The 17,094-nt window shown below is 34.5% G+C and overlaps 2 protein-coding genes across 3 annotated transcripts in view; one reads left to right on the top strand and one right to left on the bottom strand.

Annotated features, from left to right (window-relative positions):
- Positions 1-372: 372 nt before the first annotated feature.
- On the bottom strand, positions 373-4,537 carry LOC139696017 (calcium and integrin-binding family member 2-like). Its single transcript, XM_071594630.1, has 5 exons — positions 4,414-4,537; positions 4,306-4,340; positions 3,854-4,101; positions 3,171-3,372; positions 373-805 (listed from the first exon to the last, which is right to left on the bottom strand). The coding sequence occupies exons 1-5, from the start codon at positions 4,462-4,464 to the stop codon at positions 784-786; spliced, it is 558 nt and encodes a 185-aa protein (XP_071450731.1). The 5' UTR covers positions 4,465-4,537; the 3' UTR covers positions 373-783.
- A 39-nt stretch (positions 4,538-4,576) lies between these two features.
- LOC139695995 (RB1-inducible coiled-coil protein 1-like) overlaps positions 4,577-17,094 on the top strand; it is a 56,734-nt gene continuing 44,216 nt past the window's right edge. For both annotated transcript variants that reach the window (XM_071594605.1, XM_071594606.1), the window contains exons 1-8: positions 4,577-4,656; positions 5,098-5,272; positions 5,678-5,898; positions 6,133-6,294; positions 10,397-10,523; positions 10,623-10,851; positions 12,229-12,399; positions 16,386-16,570. In XM_071594605.1, the coding sequence (XP_071450706.1) occupies positions 5,205-5,272; positions 5,678-5,898; positions 6,133-6,294; positions 10,397-10,523; positions 10,623-10,851; positions 12,229-12,399; positions 16,386-16,570 (1,163 nt within the window). In that variant the 5' untranslated portion in view covers positions 4,577-4,656; positions 5,098-5,204. The remainder of the gene's footprint in view (positions 4,657-5,097; positions 5,273-5,677; positions 5,899-6,132; positions 6,295-10,396; positions 10,524-10,622; positions 10,852-12,228; positions 12,400-16,385; positions 16,571-17,094) is intronic.

Here is a 17,094-nt window from a genome sequence, read left to right as displayed (position 1 = left end):
TAAGACTGCATTATTTAGATACCAGTGGACACTAGTCATATAATGTCAATGATTCCTTGATAAATATGTCACCAAATGGGCATCATTATTGTCCAGCTACCCTTTTTTTTCATCCAATTAAATATCAAATATAAAAAAAATTAGGTTAGAATATTATTAATTTTTCATGTAATTTTTAAGTCAAAGTTTGAAATTGCCATTAGTTACACTATAAGTTAGAATGAAGTTTCATAAATAACTAGAGGCATATATACCTACTTAGTAAAACAGATTAAAAAGAATAACGCTTTACATTCTAATTTAAACAGAAATTTTTGCAAAATGCATTATCTTAAATTTAGAATTCATTGTTGAAAATCCAATAGGCATCAAAATTACACAAGAAAAGTCTCCTGCACACATAAAGTACATATTAAAATTTTACACATCAGCAAGTCAAATAAATTGTAAATATCATCTATCATGTCTTAATGACCATTCTGGATGATAAAATATTGCCTTGACAATTTCCAAAAGGTGTGAAATGCACAAATGCATTCATATTTGATAATATAATTCAATATTGATTACAATGCAACTCTTAAAAGTTACTGTCGTGGCACCCCCTGAAGTTTCTTGGAATTTGTCAATATTGATTTTTTGTTACATGTATCATATTTATACTTGCTGCACTTAATTCATACTTTGTACAAGTTCATTACATAAAAAAGACAATATAATTATTAGGAAGCATGTAAATCTTTGGTGAACACCAGCCGGACATTTCTCCAAGCACTGAATCTTCTAGAGCCGAATTCTAAAAGTGCTGTTTCATTAAAAAGAAGGGAGAAAGATTAGTGTTTCATGCAAATAAAATTTCATAATAAATTAAATAATATTGAAATAATTAATGGGCAAGCAAGTAAACAAAGTGGATTGAATTCAACCACTTGGAAAAATCTGAGCTGCACAAGGTTAACATTTTAAATATGTATTTCTATGACATATAAAAATCATTGATCATAGCATTCCATTGGGAGACGAAGGTGCTAAGGTGACTGTACATGAATCGTGTTATACAATGTTTCCCTGGATCAGCAGCAAGCAACCTCAGGAGCAAAGCTAGAATGAGTGAACATTTTACTCCCAAAGTTGCTAGATCAAGCACAAGCTAAATGATGAGCCATAACATTGGGAAGTCCTGAATGAGGCAAAGATTTGGACTATTATAACACACAAATGATAAATAAAATGAAATTAGCAAAATAATCTTTTAGTTCACTAAAACCAGACTTTTCTTGAAATTGCTAGCCCCAAAATTGAATGGTATTTTGGGTACGAAAGTATGTACAAGAAAATATTTCTTGAACAATTTCACAAAGAAAAGGACAAGATCAAGACAAATTATATCAAGCTATCAAAGGAGAAGGACACAGTGTATGCCACAAAGCCTGTCTAGTGGTTAAAAGTGTGTATAATGAAAGAGTTGATTATAATGACATGTACGCTAGTAGTATGTATGATGACATCAGTTTCATTGCTTGTGACATTCAGGGTTTTGTTAGCAAAATGAAATGTTGATGAGGTTTATGCAGGCCAAATGGATGTGAAGAATGCTTTTCTACTTGGAATTTGACGGGAGATGCCCACATGAACTACCTTGAGTGTGTTGGAGGAGACGAGAACTTGGTCTGGAAGCTTAAGAATTCTCTTATTATGGTCTGAAACTCTGGAACGACTCGAATTTGACAACTAGAATCAACATACTATGAAAATGAATTGTCTCTATGTTTACATGATTTGTAGCAATGCGGTATGTGCCTGTATGTACGATTACTTATGGATGTGAGATTGCCATCATCCTTAAGACAAGTATTTAAGAAAATTGCAAGAGAGTTAACAGATGGAGGCCAGGGAACTAGCAAGTGGGGTCGGTTCAGACAAATTCTTATATTTGTAAAAGGAACACTAGATTTAGGTCTAGTTCCCATGGAGTCAGAAGACAAAACAGAGTTAAATAGACACACATTGGGCTGTTGATGTATCAGCATATCAGTAAACCTCTGGATACCAGTTTCAAGTGTATGGATACACAATTTGTAAAGAGTTTATTCTTCTTCAAGGAGTTTCCATAAAGTAAGTTGTCTTGGTGACAAGTTCAATCCCCGGTCCTGGAGGTATCTTCAGGTTGAAGATAACAGTTTTTCATCCGCGACCAGAGGTGACACTATTGTCAATAAAAAAATTTATGTGAAGGAAACTGATGGAAGAAGAATGAAACCTTCACAATCTACAAGTCATGAAAGACTTTAGAATGGGATCCACAGTCTGTTGGGTTACCAGAAAGTAAACAGTTATTGATATTTCTACAACTAATGTGGAGTATGCAGCTTAGGCTAACAAGATGTACGAATGGTATGCATTACAAAAGTACAAGAACCAAAGTTTTAAAAAAGGAGAACCCATGGAAATGAGCATAAAATTATAAAATAAAATACCTCAATCATTGAAATAAATTGGAAGTGTTGGTAGCTTTATAGTTAAACTTACAGAATACCTGCAAAAGGAGATCCTTTATTCCATGAAAGAATACCTAAATACCCAATAGAATAACATTTCTGTAAACTATCACGTACTTCTGTGTTGTATGATGTAATTTTGACACATTTCTCTGTAGTGGGTTTTCTCTGCATAGTTCTATGTACTTTGTGACATCATATTTGACATGCCCTACATTATGTAAATTTACCTTGTATTTATTGTATCCTGATTGGCTGGCAAAAATAAATTATTATTCACACCTTATTTTTGAAAAATCTTTAGACGATCTTGAACATGTAGTGACTCTACATGTCAGCACAGGAGAAAGCAGGACTTAAACATACACTATGGGGAGACTTGTACTTAAAAAAAGCTAATTCAGTTGTACGCATCAGCTGATCAGAAAGCTGATATGCCAGCAAAGAATTAGTTGTGGTTCAGCTTGCTAAACTGTACAAAAAGGTGACCTATTTTTAAAAGGAATTTTTCTTGGCGATATGTAATGTGTATGTTTATTTTTGATTTCAAGCAATATAAGACCGATGTAAAAAAAAATCTGCTCGTCTAATTTCTTCTTATCCCTATTTGATTAAGGTTTGGGAAAATGTATCATTGAATATTAAATTACAATGTCTAAAAACAGAACTCACTTGGCAAAATCTGATGATTTTGATATTATATGCTCAAATTCTGCAAATGACAAAGCACCATCATCATCAAGGTCCGCTTCATCTAGGACAGACTGGAGGAGAAATTGAATATCTTCCTCAGGAAGACAAAGATGAGGTCCTGTTAAACGGTCTACTACCTCCCGCAGATCACCAACCCCCAACATGTCATCTCCATCAAAATCTAAGAAAGGTAAAGCAGCTTAATGAGAATACGTATACCAGATATTGTAATAACTAGCCGAAATCACTATCAATATGATGCAACACATGTTAGCACTGGTAGCAGAAGCTAATACAGCCACTAAGGTCGGATCAAGGAAATGGTTTTTGAATTTGATTGGCTGTGTGGGCAAACTGCGAAAACTGCAGTTATCATTCTAATTACACAAATATATATGTGCCTCCGAACTTAATTGTATACACGGGACGATACAGGCGTATTAATAAAAATTTGGTTTGTTTTCCAACGTCTCTCACTTCTGCGGTTAAAAGTTGGCTAAGTATGAGCAGATTTGACAGTGGGCATCGATTAAAATTTCCAAAAGGATTTTCATTGGGATAATTTCATGATCTTTAAACAAAATACTCAATGGATAAAAATGCACGAGATCATTTGATAAATAGCCCATATAATAATACGAACTATAATTTATTGCACCTACCGAATATCCTGAAAGCATGTTCTGCTTTAACAGATTTCGGAGCCTCTTCGCTGAAAACTGACATCATATCGAGAAAATCCTCAAATGTGCAATCTCCATCCTGGGACGATGAAAACACTCTGCATATTCGGTCTCCGAACGGATTAACTCTAAGTTCGGGGTATTGCAATACTTTAGACATTGGCAATTTTGCATTTCGGTTATGCCCAACTTTTTCTGGGGCGAGAGCTTTAAATTTTTGATGGGCGCTGGAATATAATGACAAAATTTCAAGTTAAAATTTAAGAAGAAATTAATTTAAATAAGTTAAGAAGATGAAAAATGGGGCGTCAATGAAACTATACTAACATAAAAACGATTTCGGCCGAACAATTCAAATAGTTATTATTTTTAAAAGAATTGAAGTTTCCAGCAAGTTATTTTCTACATGAAGATGAAAAATAAGTACTTACTACAAAACTTCTTTCTTGGAAAAATACGTTAAGTCCTGAAAAAAGGAGAGGTAAAATCAGAATGACAATGAATTATTTTTGGCTAAGCACTGATGGAAAATTACTTACTTGATAATCTTGCAGCTCTTCCTCCGTGAATTGACTTTTTCCTTGCCCCATTGAAAAATACCTCTAATCCCTTTAACTAACACAAGCAAGTGTTTATAATAAAATACAAAATATGCAACTCACATACGCCCATACGTCAGATGTTTCGGTTGGCAAACAATTTCCCGTGAGGCATCACGATAAACAGCTGTGATGGTGCCATAATAATGGCAAAGGATACCCTTCAGAACCTAAATAGACAAGGTATCGTTGTGTAAATAAATTTATGGATACTACTCCGTAGGATAAAGGTGGTAAATTTTTAGCAACGAGATTTGATGGTGGGCAAAATATTCATATTTGTTGTCGCAATTCTCGTTGCAGCGTAAGCCATTTATTTATTTTTTGCTAAATGCTACGCTATGTGCATCAAAGTGCGTATATCAATTTAAACGTTAATATGCTTAGTTGTACTTATGCTCAGTAAGTATATATGTGGTGCTCAATAACGAATCATCCGATGACCTTGATTTCGATATTTTATATACGGGATATGACTTGCTTTCCCTCATATTTGTTTCATCACTGTGTGCGTTAAGTTTATCGACGGAGGCTTTACCTATGTCAAACATTTTGAGAAGGCAAGACTGATATATATAAATTTGTTTTTGTTGTAAATTCGTAAGTGGTATTTGGTTCTTTCAGGGTTAATTGCTCTACGAATACGGAAACAGACGGAAACCGATGAAAGTCAAACAAAGGTATTATCATACACTTTTCATTAGATACAAGCGAAAAGGAAGGACTCGAGGATGTTGTATATATTTCATGTTGACACGGGAACAATGATGACTTTTGATATGAATTTGGCTCTGGAAAGGTGAGTGTTTCGGGGTGTGTTTGGCCTTGAAAATGCAACTGATGTTTCGGAGGTTATGCTTATTCGTTATAAATAGATGATTTAATTGTTTATAAATTTTAAAATCCGCTGTTAATTTTCTGGACATTTAGTTAAATATTTTAAGTTTGCGGTGAATCCATTTAGTACGTCAATTATTAAATACGAAGCTCTTTAAAATTCTTTTAGTTTTCCAAATTCTTGTTATTCAGTAATGCGAGTTTGGTGTTACTTCAAACTATATTTTGACCGTTAAATGCCTTACGTGGTTAAACTGTCAATACGCCAGTTATTCCAGTTATATCAATGCACGAGATTTTTTTGTGTTATGTTTATGGTTTAAACATGGATCTTGATATTAAATAATTTAAAACAAATGTTTTATAGTGTCTCCCAGCTAAAGGAAGTGGTGGCTCGTGAAATCCACATTCCTGTTGAGAAGCAAGTGTTACTTGTGAGCGGTGGGGAGAGTCTTGATCCAAATGCCCGAGTATGCAGCTATTCTGCTGGCACAGATACCAATCCTATATATCTGTTTAGTTTGGCGTCGATTGAAAGTTCAACTCCCCCATCACCTTCAACCCACAGTCTTTCGGGTGATATAGCAGGTATTTTATATACTCATAACAAACCTCCAAATATAGTTTACTAGCATGCCATTGCACTATGTATCAAAGTAAATCGTAAAATTATATGTATTTAATACCATAACATCTCTGATATTGTTGTGTAAACTTTTGGTTTTTAAATTTATGCAGTTTGATATAATCAAATCTACTGAGGTTTGATGGATTTAGAGAAAAAAATGTTAATTCAATTCTCATAATGCTTTTTATTTGCAGATTTTGATCCTAAAGAAAGAGTAGAGGCCTCACGGAACTCTCCTCCATCGTATACAACCGTGGCAAATCGTTCTCGTTTGGCTCAAGATCTTTGCGAGCTGGCTCGCTTAGAGACAAGGGCTTGTGAGTGCCTGGTTCATGATCAACATTTACAGCAACAAGGTAATCAAATTAGCAAATTAAACATTTTGAATGGTGATGGAATTGTAATTCAAACTTTTGTTATTAGCATTATGGGTATTAACATTCATATACTAGGCCAAAAATTATGATGAAAATCTGCCTATTTCTCATAGCTAAATGTTAGTTTACAAGTCCCATACAAATGGAGGTTGCTGATATTTATAAATGAGGCAGTATTTGTTACCTGCATACATTTCTCAGTGTGCAAATTGAAAAGTTTTATCGTGCATTTCAGACTTTTCAGAAAATTTGAAAAATAATTCATAGCTTTTAAATACAGGCCCAAGTCTAATCTATAAGAATATGTGTGCTTTTAGTGTGAATGGGAAACAGGCAGAACTTTTAGCATTATGTAGAATACTTAAATTTTGGTGACTGCCAATATTGGCACCATAGAAAGTTACCCACCATTGGCAATCCCAGTCTTGCCTTGGATAAATTTGCATGTAGGATGAAAATTGTCAGTCCTCGAAGCAAGTACTCCTGTTATTTTTAAGGGGTTTCTTTAGGTATCATGATCTTTACGGTCTTGGAAAAGATGGGTGAGAAAGAAGCTAACTTGGTCACACACATGTGTAAGTGGTATGGGGGATTATCCCATGTCAATGACCAAAAAGTTGTACCTAGGATAAAAATAGAAGGTAAAAATACTGTTATTATGGCACTCACTCAGCTTTGCACCAAGTTATGACCCTTGTCGCAATAATACACACTTAATCAAGGTTTATGTGGAATTACTTCCTTGGCTTTGACCCATCCAATGGATGTAGAATAAAAAGGAGAAATGTCTTCACTTCCACAAAAACTCATGCAGGAATCATCCCCTTGAGTTACAGTTATTTGTGCACAAGCAAAAAAACAGAAAATGCTGATATGCGTAAAGCCTGACACCAGTGGTGCTATGCAGTATTTATTTATTTGATAACTAAATCGCGGTGATATTGAAACATTATAGTCCCTTCTTCCACCTAATCCCTGTATATTTTAATGAAGACAATCACAAACACCCAAGTCCTAGGTGGAGGATATTCTTCCTAGGTGAGAATCCAACCTGCAACCTCTGGGTTGGCAGGCGAGGACGTTACCCTGCTATCACCAGGGCTGGTCAAACTCAAATAAGGCCTTGAATTAGCAGTTCCTTGATAATGCTAAGGTGGTCTTATCACATCCTCATTAATTTCTAATTCTTGTGTATGAAACATTAAGATTGATTGTAGTCTGCATCAAAATTAGTCATTTTCGAGGCTCACTGATTTTAAGACTTATGTTATAGTCCCCCAGTAGTTTCACCTACTAAGCAGGCCTTTTCAGAGAGGCAATGCCCCCATGAAGAGAATAGCCGTGGCATTTATTAAAATAATATTCAATAGTTCTTTAAAAATTCATTAATTTTCATAATCTAATTACAAAAGTATTTTTTAATTAATTAATTTGAGTTCATTTTAATGTAAGGCTTCAAGAATGATTCGTAATACACATATGTTATTTCTATTTTTGTAGGTTTTACTATGCTTCATAAATCAAAAAAATTACCGAAATTTTGGATGAAATGACCTGCATAGGTTCTCCTTATAGGGATATTAATATTTTACCTGGAGGGGTTAAAGTTAAGATTATCGCAATCCACAATTGGTTTTGAAATTGTGTATTTGTTGAGGATTCTCATCACTTCTGTAATTTTGAGACCCGCCCAAAAAAAGAAATGTACTCATATTATTGACTTCAAAAAGTTTACATGGAACCAAGTAAAAGAAGTATTAGTGAGTACACTCACTTGAAAATATTTTAATTAAATCATGGAGTTACCATATGGAAATCTAATAAACCCATGAGAAGGAAAACGTAATCACTATTAATATAAAGACTTATGAGGTGAGAAATATTGTATTTTCCAGGGGTAATGTTCTTCCTATATTAGTTATATCACTCCGTCCATTAATCAGGGTAAATGAAAATGGAAGGTTACCAGCTGGTAAATTTACATTGTATAAAATATCTGTATGTGTGTCATAATTTCCTAATGTGTCACTTTGCCCAAATAAATACTGTGTAATGACTAAGGATAGTTTAAAAACTCAATGTGCTTTTCTGGAATTGTGACATGATTCATCTCTTCCATGATGAATGATTCTTAATGGGCTAAGCATTCCTAAATAACTTATAGATACTACAATATATTTTAAGTTCACGACTTGAATTTTATCCCCCTAGTTTGTAGGGCTTTAATAACAGTGTGTGAAAAACTACTTTGATCACATTAAAAGAAATTATTGTGGTAAAGGGAGCTTTTCCTACTTGGTTTTGTGTAAGATGAAAGAATCAAATTTCCCTCATGGAATCAATATAAATGCTTGGGTCATATATTCAGTGATCACATTTTAGGGATAGAAGCACCTTTTCACCCTGGATTTGGTGCTACATTTAAAGTGTTAGTGTCCTATTTTATGAGAGTTTATATTTTATTTTATATACTTCATGAAGATGATGCAGTGAGATGCCGACACTAAATACAATACCATGTACTTTGCAAATCCCCTCATGTTGCCATAGTTGCTCAGACCAAACAGATAAAACACCACTTATGGTTGGTGTTAGCACAATTCACAACTTTCTGTGATAGTTGGCCTCAGTGACCAATTCATGCAGTGGCCCAATATTTATCCAAATGAAACTCTAAATACGAGGGCTGTCCAGAAAATAACCTCCATAATGCTATAAAAAATACCCTGGAATGGACACAAGAAAATTTATTACTTTCATCTCAAAACTACACATCTCTGTATTTTATGCATATTCGCCAAACAGTTAAACCTATGCCACATCTCTAAACTAGTTTCCAAATTCCTTCAGCATGAAATTCTGCTGCCTCAGATCGATACCAACCGATGATGGCATCTTGAAGTTTCCTTTCAAGACAAGTGCAAAGCATATAGTATCCTAACTTTTTAATCATGTTTCCATGCAACCGAGTCGTGGAAATCCATAGAAAACATTCTTAGGATTTTAATCGTAAAATGCTGATTTTCGCAGACTTTTCGTCAATTTTCAGATGCAATTCATTGTTCACCGCAGATAGGCAACCGCTTCTGTCATCATCGTGTACATTTGTGTTAACTCTTAAACAAACAAAAACACTGATGCACGACACTTATCACCCATCACATTTGGTCTGTTCAGAGCACTAATTTCCAGATGAATATCAGTAGCTTTTAAGTTTTTTTATCAGTAAAAACCTTATCACTGAACGAACTTCACATTTGGTAGGAATTTCAATTGTATTGTCCACTTTGCCTTGCCACTATAAAAAATGACAAGTAGTGTGACCTTCCAACCACTGCAACTGGAGGCATACTGCCCTCCTGTGTGTGTTAATATAGCAACCATTTGGCTCTCCCTACTCATTTTTACGCTACACGAAAATGGAGGGTACTATCTTGATGGCCCTCGTATTTCACACCTTATGAAAACTACATGAAGAAAGTTTTTTTATTTATTTAATAGTTGTTTTAGGATCATTAGGTGCATAAAATTATCGTCTGGACTCCTTATAATCTGTCATCAGTTAATTCTGATTCGCTTCCATTCAATTCATTTGTTTCATGATGGAATTAAAGTAAACAGTGTTAATGTTTTTGCAATAAAAAGTGAGCACAGCAGCTGTGTGTGTGAGCTGCAAAGTGTGAGCAAATTTTGTGAGAAGGAAGTTTTGTCTCAATAGAATTGGTGCATTATCAATGCTAATATTATTGTACCCTTAGGTGGTGCAAGGGTGGGACAGTTACGAGTTGGCCAAGTAGCTCCGTAAGATTCCACAGGTTACTTTTCATTAAAAACCTGTTGGTTTCATTTTTAAGGTTGTTTGTATGTAGCATTCAAGACTATCTTTGCAATTCTTGTAAACTTATGATGTTTTTACTTATTATGCTTAAGTTATATTAATTAGGAATCAGTAGAAACAAGTGATTTTATCACATTTGGGAATTGCACGTTCAAAGCCAAACAATTAATTCATCAATATTTGGGCATAAATATAATGTAAGGCTTCATTTCCATTTCCTAATTTTTGTTAAAATGTTTTCAGGATGGGCTGCTGTTGTTGCTAACCTTGAAGATATTACAACAGCTTTTCATAGTCGAGCGGAGGTGTTCCGTCAGAGTTTTCGTCATCATCTGGACACTAGAGAAGAAAGTGTCCACTTGCTTCAAAAGTATGCACATTATTGAATTCTTAGCATTGAAATTTTAGTGATATAATAAGGCATTTTTAATTTTTTAGTGAGAGTCTAATGGAAACTTTTTTGTTTAAGTTTTGGGAATGACCTAGCCATCCTTGGAAAAATTTCCCTGCCTCCTGCTCTGTTGCAAAAGAATGTAATATTAGATGATGAAAGCAATCAAAAGGAAAATCAGAGTGAACCTGAAAAATCCAAGGATAAAGAGAATTGCCAAGAAACACTTTTAGATTGGATTTCAGCAAAAGACGACAGTTGCAGTTTAGAACAAGTTGCTGCAAGGTGTACCAGAGGTTTGGAACAGGTAATTGTCTTAATTATAAGATTAAATTCCTGGGTTTACCTCATGATGATGAGTTTTGCGACTTAATTGTGGATGAAGGAGAATTGTCATCCCAAACAGAATCTTTTGCATGTTTAATTTTAACTTAATCTGCAACTTTTGAATCAAATTAAGGCAAAAGTTAGGTGTATTTTAGTGGATGAACTCAATTCCTCTTAGTACCTACAGACAAAGACATCTCTGTGTCATTTCTGCAATTGAAACTTGCCTAGTGAAGTTCTGATTGCAATGAAAATGGCATTGAGACTGCCCCTTTTTCCCCCTCCTTTTCCTTATGCTTTCCCTTAGACACTTTTTGTTCCTTGTACACATCCTACACCTTACCCTCATCTATTTTATATCACATCAAATTAACCCAGTGGCCATCTCATCTTCCACCACCCAAAAATAAGTGGAAGTACTGCTTGTGCACTGTGGAAGTGCTGTTGAACTGGTTGTGCAGCTGGGCCTTGAATCTACCATTCCTTTTTGTTCGCTACGTTTCTTTCATACCACTTAGTCTCTCCATATTTCATCATTGATAAAACACACTCATATTGGAAGTGTAATTAAGAAATTATCATAAGATTACTTTTAATGATTATTCTTCTACCGGCATTGAACGTGGCTTTTCTCAGCCATCTACGTGATGTGGTGGTCCATTGCACAGGATGCCCATTTTGGAACATTCTCTTTTTGCCTTTCTGAGATGTCTGTTTTTGCGATTGTTCTTAACTTCAAGTCTTAGCTGAAAACAAGTACATATTGGGCAGAAATGGCATAATAGTTTTCTTTTTTATCCTGAGCATTGGTTGTACATAATGATATTTTTTCCAAAGAAAAATTCATTTAATACTGGTGGCTAGTACCCATAGCCCTCATAAAACTATGTTGCACATAAATTTTGTGATAGAGGATTCCTTTTTTGAGGAAGGAATTTATTTGCTCACCCTCCACCAATTCTAAGAATGTGCAGTCTCCCTTCCAAAATGTGCTTACTGTGCTGGTGTCCAAGTTTTGGGTTTATCTAGAACTCAAAGCTGCAACTAATAGCATATTTGTAAGGAGGAAGGTTTTTAGAATGTGCATTGAAGTGTGGAGAAAGATGGAGACTAAGTGGGGAAGAAAATTTTATTATAACATGTAGAATAGAAATATTTGTATGAGAAAACTAAGCAATCAATTCTATGCTATCTTCAAAAGCAAGTACATATATATTTGTACTATTTCGCATACCCTTTGACTTTGATGGTGACTTTTTGGACATCCTAATATCAGACAAGCGAAAGTGCCTGGGATGGTATAAGTTCAAGTTTTTCTTCACAGAGGTCTTAATTAGAATGGATATATTTTTTTCAGTTTGACAGTTCAGTACTGGAAAGTCTGATAACTAGTGTTGAGCAAGCATTGGAAGCAACCAATAAGCCAGACATGAAGGAGATTAAGGGATTAGAAGAACGTTTGTTTGGTCTTGAACAGCTGATGTTTGAAGCAAAAAAGATTGTGCAGGACCAGAGTGACTTGACTCAGGTAATTTCTTAATCTAAGGAAAGGGAATGTAATTTTAACTCTTTCACATGGCCAACCCTTTGACCTCCTCTCTGTATGTGGAAATATAGCAGAGAGTATCAAGCTCTCTGAAACTTTCATATGCGGTAGTGAAGAAAATAAAACAGAGTGCAATGAGAATTGTTAACTGTATAAATACCAATCCTGTTTCCATTTCATATTGATGGTGCTTTCCCCTATATAATGGGAGCAATCTGAGTGAGAACATTTAGTGACATTGAATGAAAATTATGATCAGATTACCTAAGTAGGTAACTCTGTCTCTTCTCCGCTGTAGTCAGAGTGAAGTATGGCTAATGTCTTAAATTTTATCTTCAGTATATAACTGTCTTCAGATTTCAATGCAATTATTGAATTTTATTATTAAAAGAGTTTTACGATAATTTCTAAAAGCTCGGCATTCAGGGTAAGGCCAAATGGTATATTTTGAATAATTAATAATCAACCCGTCAAAACCTTAATTTTCATAGCTTATTGCCTTTGGCAGTAGTCCCAGATGCGATCAGGTTGTTCTGGTAACCCTCATTATTGTGGTTGAATATGATTGGAACAATGCGGAAGTTTAAAAGTAGCTAAAGAGAGGAGATATTAATTGAGCTATTATAGAATAGTTGAAATGTCCAAATTTGTATGGCAAAGAGTACTCTCTTTCATCTTCTTAGCCATTAATTTGTTTCAAGGAGCTTATATTATTATTATTATTATTATTACTTTTTATTTGCCCAGAGATCACAATACAAAAATACCAGGTGGGTGAAGTATGTACATGATATAAGGCACGTCAATGAGGAGCAAAGACACAGGCTCAGTTAAGATACATAAAAGAATAGATGCTCATAGTTACATAAGTGTTTGGTACAAACCCATGAACATCGGCTGTAACATGCACATACAATATCAAATTCAGAAAAATCATTGATCACAAACATGAATCAGACCATTACCATTGCTAGAAACTAAAAGTATGAACTTACTGGTCGGGAATATTGTTGAGATATTCATCAACCGAGTAAAACATATTGCGTTGTAGATATCTTTTTAGTTTATGCCTGAATACGGCAGTTCCCTGTGTATCCTTGATACTTTTGGGTAGTTTGTTAAATAATCTGATGCCCATTTCATTGGGTCCTAATTTCAATGCTTTAGTTCTTATATTCCCATAATGGAAGTCATTCCTGCCTCTGGTGTAATGATGATGATAGGCAGAGTTAAGAGAATAGTTGCCGATGTTATTTTTTATATATAGAATTAAAAACATAATGTAGATGCATGGGAGTGGTAGCAAATTTAATTCATGGAAAATAGGCCTTGATGGAGCATTGTAAGGTTTCCTGGCGATGATTCTAATAGCTTTCTTTTGCATTTTAAAGATGGTTTGAGAAATAGCAGCTGATCCCCATAATATTATACTGTAGGTTATATTTGAGTAAATTTCCCCATAGTACAAATTGAGTAGTACAGTTTTACTTGTAGTTTCATACAGGTGTCTTAATAAGTAGCAAGTTGAACTGAGCTTGTGTTGGAGGGCTTTTACATGAGTATCCCAAGAAATATTTGCACATAGAGAAATACCTAGAAATTTGCATTCTGTCACACGCTCAATTGATAGGTCATTGATTTTTACCAGCAGATCATCTGATATGTTCTTATTGTGTGTAAAGTTTACTATTTTACTTTTATTTACATTTAAGTCTAGAAGGTTGTCTGTACACCACTTGTTTATAGCAAGTGTGACAGACTTAGCTTTTTCCACAAGGCTGGGATATGTTTGTGTTGATATTATTATATTAGTGTCGTCAGCGTACAACACTGGTATTATTCCATCATTATTTGGTAAGCAGTTAGGTAGGTCATTGATGTAAATCAGAAAGAGGAGTGGCCCAAGGGTTGAGCCTTGTGGAACACCTTTGTTAACTTGGTATGCTTCGGATGAATATTTTGACCCATCAACTGATAACACTACTTTTTGAGTGCGATTATGAATAAAGGACTTCAACCAGTTTAAAGGACTTCCTCTAATTCCTATTCTATTGAGTTTAATTAGTAGTCTATTGTGGTTTACATTATCAAAAGCCTTTGACAAGTCAAAAAACATTCCAAGAGTTTTGCGTTTAGCATCTAATGAATTAAGTATGCTGTCGATTGCCTGACATATGGCAGTTGTGGTAGACCTTTCCGATCTAAATCCATGCTGAGAATTAGAAAGTAGGAAGTTTTTTTCGAAATAAGATGCTATTTGCATATACATGGCTTTTTCGAATATTTTAGCAAATGTATTTTGGACGGCTATTGGTCTGTAGTTATTCAAATCATTTACACAGCCATGGTTTTTATAAATGGGCACTACTTTTGATTCTTTTAATTGGGATGGGAAAATCCCTTGTATCAAAGATTCATTAATTAAAAATAAAAGGGGTGCTTTTATGGCTTCAAAACAATGATGAACAACTTTACCAGGAATTTCATCTGGGCCAGTACTGGATTTGTTTCTGAGTGAGGAGACAATAGTTTTTAGATTGGTTTCAGAACAGGGCTTGGCAAACATTGACGATGGTGCATTTGCTAAAAGCACATTGGCTGGAGAAGTAGTTAGGCAAGGAGCTGATACGTAGTATTTGTTAAATTTATTAGCTAGAGATGAATAGCTAATGGCAGTGTTATTTTCAGGGTTACAAAGTTTTGGGAGAGTGAGTTGTGGATTTTTCTTACCTCTACAGTCATTAATTATTTCCCATGCAGTTTTGGACTTGTTATTGGAATTAAGTAACTTATTATCATTATAGGTTCTTTTCGTGGTAGAAATCAGTTTACGGTAATACTTTTGAAATTCCTTATAGAGTAACCTTTGTTCATGATTGTTTGAACTTTTACTGGAGATAGCAAGTTTTTTAAGGATAGTTGAGTAATAACGGATCTCATCAGTTAGCCATGGCTTACATTTAGTTCTATGAAATATTTTACGATGTGTTACTGGGAAACACATTTCAAAATTGTGTTTGAAAATTGAATAAAAGTAATTGAAACCTTCGTCTACTGACTTAAGGTCATAGACATTGTCCCAGTTTTGGGACTGAAGAAGGAGCAGAAAATGCTGCAAATTTCCATGAGTGAGAGGCCGCCTTGGGTAAGTTTTATCATTGGGACTATCCATTGGTTGGTTAGTATCGATACTTATTTTCACCATGCAATGGTCTGTTATACCTAGGTCGCAAACAGTTGTGACTACTTTTTCATGGTTAAAGTTGGTCACAGCGTAATCAATTAGGGTGGCAGATGTGGGAGTGACTCTGGTAGGATTATTGTTAAAACATTCCATGCCATAAGTTTTGAACAGATTCAACAATTCTGATCTGTGAGGGGAGGCAACTAAGAGATTACAGTTGAGATCGCCGTTCAGCACGAGTATCCAGTTGTTTGCATATAAGGAGCAAATGAGTTGGTCCAGTTTTTTAATGAATGAATGAAAATCACCAGTTGGTGATCTATAGATGGAGATGAGCACAAGCAATCCCACTGGAGTTTCATGGAAACACACTGCACATTCAAAATAGAAGTTGACATTTAAGTAAGAATGATGCCCTTCAGAAATATGCTAGTAAAAAATCCTTTCTTAGCACTCCCCTTTTCAAGTAAAGGAACCTTCCTGCCAAATTTGAAGTTGCTGGCTTCAGGGTTTGAGGCTCTTGTGTTGATGAGTCAGGGTTTTTTTTAATGTATGTATACGCTTTCTCAATAGCGTAGATAACTTTCTCAATAATACAGATGTCATTTAGGATTCTTGTTCTAAAAGATTGATGATGGAACTGGTCATTGACCTGTATTAGCGTAATTGTTTATATTTTCATATATTTTATTAGTTCCATGTGAAAGAGAATGTGCCTTTCATTTGCCTCATGTTAATCATTATCAATTTTCGTTTTGCATATCTCATTTTGTCTCTTTTTCAGGCATTTGTGCAGAATCAAAATAGGGCTGGAAATTTGGGGGATGTTTCTATCCTACCAGACCTCTGTGCATCCCATATGAGGCAACTTTTAGTAATGTTGAGAAATCAACAGCAATTAAGGGATATAAGGAGAAGATGCACTAAAGCAAAAGAAGAATTGAGTGTGAATCTCTATCATAGACTTAGGTCAGTATTTTTTAGGCCTAGGGATAGGTAAATATGTTCTAGAGTTAACATGAGGATACAAGTATTTGCTGCTGCATTGTTAAATGTGTTGTTATACTATAGTGTTGCTTCAATTTACCCCCTGTATAATGTTAACAATTTAATAAATACCTCCTTGTAAAAGAATAATTGAAACTATCTCATTTTTTAAAAATAGGCAGCTAGCTTTTTTGTCATTAATTCAAGCAAAGGCATATAATTATGTTACAATCTGTAACAATAGAATATTGTGCAAAATAAGATTGCTTTAGTTAATTTTAATTTAACACCGTCAAATATTTTTATAGCTCCCACTTGGTCTTTTTGTCTTCAATTTTATTGAAATAAAAGTATGCAACCATGACTCATTGAATGTGGAAAAATAGTCAGTACTGCTGATATAAGTTCTTTGAATTGAAATTTGTAATAAATTCTGGATATAAGTTTGTTGTATTCATGTATGATTTTTAGTTTTCAAATAATAATTTTCTTATTTTATAGCAATT

The sequence above is a fragment of the Hetaerina americana genome, unplaced genomic scaffold (assembly GCF_022747635.1).
Source record: "Hetaerina americana unplaced genomic scaffold, ioHetAmer1.1.p SCAF_65, whole genome shotgun sequence".
NCBI classification, from domain to species: domain Eukaryota; kingdom Metazoa; phylum Arthropoda; class Insecta; order Odonata; family Calopterygidae; genus Hetaerina; species Hetaerina americana.
This window is presented reverse-complemented; position numbering and strand designations above follow the sequence as displayed.

Excerpts from the sequence above, each read along its gene's own strand:
- LOC139696017 (XM_071594630.1), bottom strand. The coding sequence starts at position 4,464 with ATGGGGCAAGGAAAAAGTCAATTCACGGAGGAAGAGCTGCAAGATTAT. Across the intron at positions 4,341-4,413 it reads AAGAGCTGCAAGATTATCAA|GACTTAACGTATTTTTCCAA; the intron begins GTAAGTAATTTT and ends TCCTTTTTTCAG. Across the intron at positions 4,102-4,305 it reads TCCAAGAAAGAAGTTTTGTA|CGCCCATCAAAAATTTAAAG; the intron begins GTAAGTACTTAT and ends ATTATATTCCAG.